Genomic DNA, 4,147 nt, shown 5'->3' with positions numbered 1-4,147 from the left:
TATTTTAAGCTAAGATCATTTGGATCAAAGAAGGACAAATTTCATTTGGTTTTGTTTTATTTAGGCTTGAAATGGGCAATATTGAATAAGGGCCTATGATCCGTTCCTAATTGTCTATTACAACTTACTTTCACCAGGACTAACAAGGCAAGTTCTAGCTCAGTACCAATAGTGGACTAATTCGAATTTTCCTCACACTCACTTGACATATCATCACTATAAAAGATTATAAGACACCTAGTTCGAATTTAAGACTTAGGGTAATGCAATGGTGTAACTCTATGTCATGCTTAGAGCCACACAATTATCAGTTACTATGCCTAGTCATACATCATTTTCAAGTTTATCAGGATATCATTTTAGCCATCATGCTCCAAAATTAAACTATGTATGAAAGATATAGACATGCCAGTTCAACAAAAAAAGTAATCAGTCTCTTGGGGAAAAAGAACATAGGCAAGAAAACCCCAAAACAGTATAGTGAATTGGGCCACTCAGTCTTCACCCTAGCACTCACTTTCCATTTACCCCACCCCCAACAAACAGACAGGAAATTGTCCCCAATGCATAGAAAATTGAAATACAAGAGTGGTAGGTGAAGCAAACCTGGGGCGCAAAGCTCTGACAATCAGCACGGGCCATTGTAATTATGACGGTCCATCGTCGATGTCCGTCGTGGGAAACTTAAAAAAATGGAGACCCTTAAGAGAGGGGTCTCAGACCGCCATGATGGTTATGCAAGACGAACCATCGATAGTATGATGGTCCGTCGTAGATGTCCATTGGAGGACACTTAGAAAATGTGAGAGACCTTTAGGAATTGGGTCTCTGACAACCAGCACGGTTGGGCAGGATGGACCGTCGAGAGCACGATGGTACGTCGCATGTGTCCGTTGGTGACTGTTTCAGAGTGATCTTCTGCAGAATTTCCTGGTGATGTGCCTGCAAATTTAAAACCCATTAGTAGAGAATGCTACAATTACTAGAAAGAATGAAAGAAAAAAAAACTATAAGTATTGGGTTGCCTCCCAACAAGCGCCTGATATAACATCGCGGTACGACTGAGGACACTTGATTACTCCGCCTTCATCAAGATGGTTTTCCCCTATTACTTTATTTCCCAATGCTTTATGCCCATAAAGAGTTTTATTCATTCTCTATTAACCTCAAACCGCACTTCATCCTTGGCTTTTAACTCAACTGCTCCATGAGGGAATACTTGGGTAATCAAGTAAGGGCCAGTCCATTTGGACTTGAGCTTGTCCGGAAGACAAGGCACCCCAGAACTTTCTACAAGCACCAAATCCCCAACCATAAACTCCTGTTATGCATTTTTCTGTTCAGTCTCCTTCTTCATCTTTTCTTTGTGGGATATGGCAGATACCGATTGGAGCTCACCACTCTGCCTCATGGTCCTACAAATGTTGAAGGGCGCTTCTTCATTATTCAACCGAAATGTCATCTGTCTCTTCTCCATATCAACTAAGGTTAGAAAGGAATGGACTTCCAAGAATAATAGGCACTTAAAAATCGACCTCACAATCAGGAATAACAAAATCAGCCGGAAAGTTGAATGACTCAACTTTTACTAGCACATCATGGACTATGCCTATGGGCCGTTTCACTATCCGATCATCCATCAGTAGCCGCATCGTAGTGGATTTTGGATCCCCCAAACCCAACTTTTTGTAAATTGAGAGGGGCATGAGATTTATGGTTGCCCTGAGATCACACAATGCTTTCGCAAAATGTAATGACCCAACTGTACAAGGAATAGTAAATGCACCCGAATATTCTTTCTTTTGTACGAGGGATCTTGTAGCAATCGCACTACAATGCTGCAGTCTATCATCATCTTCAAAAGTGATCGATCTTTTCTTGGTGACAAGATCTTTCATAAATTTTGCATAACCGGTCACTTGTTCTAGAGCATCTACCAAAGGAACGTTGATAGAAAACTTCTTCAACATTGTTATGAAACACCGATATCTACCATCCTCGTTCTTTCTCACTAATCTCTGAGGGAAAGGTGGTGGTGGCCTAGGCATGGGAATTACCTTCATAGGTACTTCTGCATCTTTTCTATTACATTCCTCTGCTTCACCACTACCCTTTACCACATTATCATTATCCTTTCTCACATTTTCCTTAGTAGACGGCATAGGTGGGTCGATGGTTTTCTTATCACCCCGAGTAGTGATTGCCATATAGTGCACATTATTATTTGGATTTTGAAAAGTGTTGCTAGGAATAGTGCCTGGTTGCCATGTGTTCACTGTCGCAGATAATTGGGCCATTTGCAACTCGATATGTTTAATCAAAATTGCATGTGTATCATCTTTTTGCCCAATACTAGCTAAATCACCCCTTAACTCATTAATATGCTCATCACTAGCATCGAAACTCCTCATAATTTTGTGCAACATATCCTTAACTCGCGCCATACTATCTCCACCATCCCTAGAAGTATCTTCACGATTTTGAGGAGGAACATAGGGTTCATTCCTGTTGTTTTTATAAGCATAGTTACCCTTGTTAAAGTTGTTGTCGCGGTTGTAGCTTCCATCTCGAACATAATGACCCTCACGGTTGTAGTTACCATAGTTTCGGCCTTGATTCCCTTGACCTTGGTGCCAATTATCTTGAATTAAGCCTTGGGTACTTGGTCGAAAACCCCCCGTCTGCTCATTCACTGCATAAGTGTCCTCCGCATAATAGCACTCATCATTAGGATGTGGTGGTTTAGCGAAGTAGTTGAATGCATTTATCTTTTCTGGACCCCCTGTGACATGTTTTAGTACCAACCCAAGCTCAGTTCTAATCTGAACCATTTCTTCTTGAATCTAATTTGTAGCTGGGTTGTGAGTGGACTACACTCCGAAGGTGTTTCTCCCTATATTAGAATTCCTAGTACTCCAAGCTTTGTTATTCCAGGAGATTTTCTCTAATTTTTCAGAATCTCAGCATAAGGGCATTCTCCATAAGATCCACTTGCTATAGTGTCCAACATCGCATTGTTGTTATCATCTTGTCCCCGATAGAAGTATTCCTTCAGTGACTCATCATCTATACAGTGATTTGGAACACTTCTCAAGAATGAGGTGAATCTATCCCAAGAACTACTAACTCACTCTCTTGGTAGTGCCACAAAGTTGTTCACTCTGTCTTTGTTGTTTAGTTTCTTGGAGACCGGATAGTAGCGTGCTACTAAAAGATCCCTTAATTCGTTCCAAGTGAAGATTGAGTTGTATGGGAGCTCAGTGAACTATATAGTAGTCTCTCGTGTCAGTGAGAGAGGAAACACTCTGAGCCCTATTACATCTAGATCCAAATCAGGCCTCCCCACACAACTTTTACACACTGCCCTTACCTTAGCTATATGGGCCTGTGGATCCTCAAAAGGTAGCCGTGAAAACAAACCTCTGGAAGTGAGTATTTGGATCAGGCTACTAGTTACCACAAAGGTGTGGCCTGTGGGTAGAAGGGGCAAGACAAGTGGCCCATCTGAGTCTACTATGTTATCATACCCTCTTTAGTATGTTTGGTGCCGTCAAACGGGATTTTGTCTCCTCTGTTGATGTTCACTCGGAGCATCGGGTAACATCTGACCATGAACATCAATCGGAGCTGGGATGTTCTTGTTCGGATCCTTATCATTTATTCCCAAGTTTCGATTCATATTGCGCATTGTACACTCTAACTCGTGATCATAGGGAAACAAGGGTTCTCTTCCTCTCCGTGTATTTGGCAAACAAGGAGGATAGTTCTGAAAAGAAATCAAAAACAATAAAAAAAAGTAAAATCAAGAAAATATCAACTAAACTATAGTAACAAGTTCAAGTTAATCTAAAAGCTAGATTCCCTGGCAGCGGTGCCAAAATTTGATACTCTCAAACTTACTTCTCAAATAAGAAGTAAAGCGGTCGTGTCAAGTAAATAACACAACTATTAAGGTTGGGATCGTTCCACGAGGAAAATAGTCTAGACTTAAGTTCAACCTGTTATTACTATTGTTTGGTCAATGACTTCCTTGGAAAGTAAAAACAATAAAGGGGGGTTTCTATTTCTAAATGAGTAAAATTAATTAACAAACTTGACAGAGACAGTTAACAACTTTGAATGTTGGATTTTAATCAATTAATCAAAG

The 4,147-nt window shown here is 40.6% G+C and overlaps 1 protein-coding gene across 1 annotated transcript; it reads right to left on the bottom strand.

The window, feature by feature from the left end:
- Positions 1–1,523: 1,523 nt before the first annotated feature.
- Positions 1,524–2,831, bottom strand: LOC138347557 (uncharacterized). The gene has a single exon (XM_069295853.1). It carries the CDS (start codon positions 2,829–2,831, stop codon positions 1,524–1,526), a length of 1,308 nt encoding a protein of 435 aa, XP_069151954.1.
- Between the last annotated feature and the right edge of the window lie 1,316 nt (positions 2,832–4,147).

The sequence above is a fragment of the Solanum lycopersicum genome, chromosome 3 (assembly GCF_036512215.1).
Source record: "Solanum lycopersicum chromosome 3, SLM_r2.1".
NCBI classification, from domain to species: Eukaryota; Viridiplantae; Streptophyta; class Magnoliopsida; order Solanales; family Solanaceae; genus Solanum; species Solanum lycopersicum.
The sequence above is the reverse complement of the archived record's forward strand: the minus strand, read 5'-3'. Positions and strand labels throughout refer to the sequence as shown.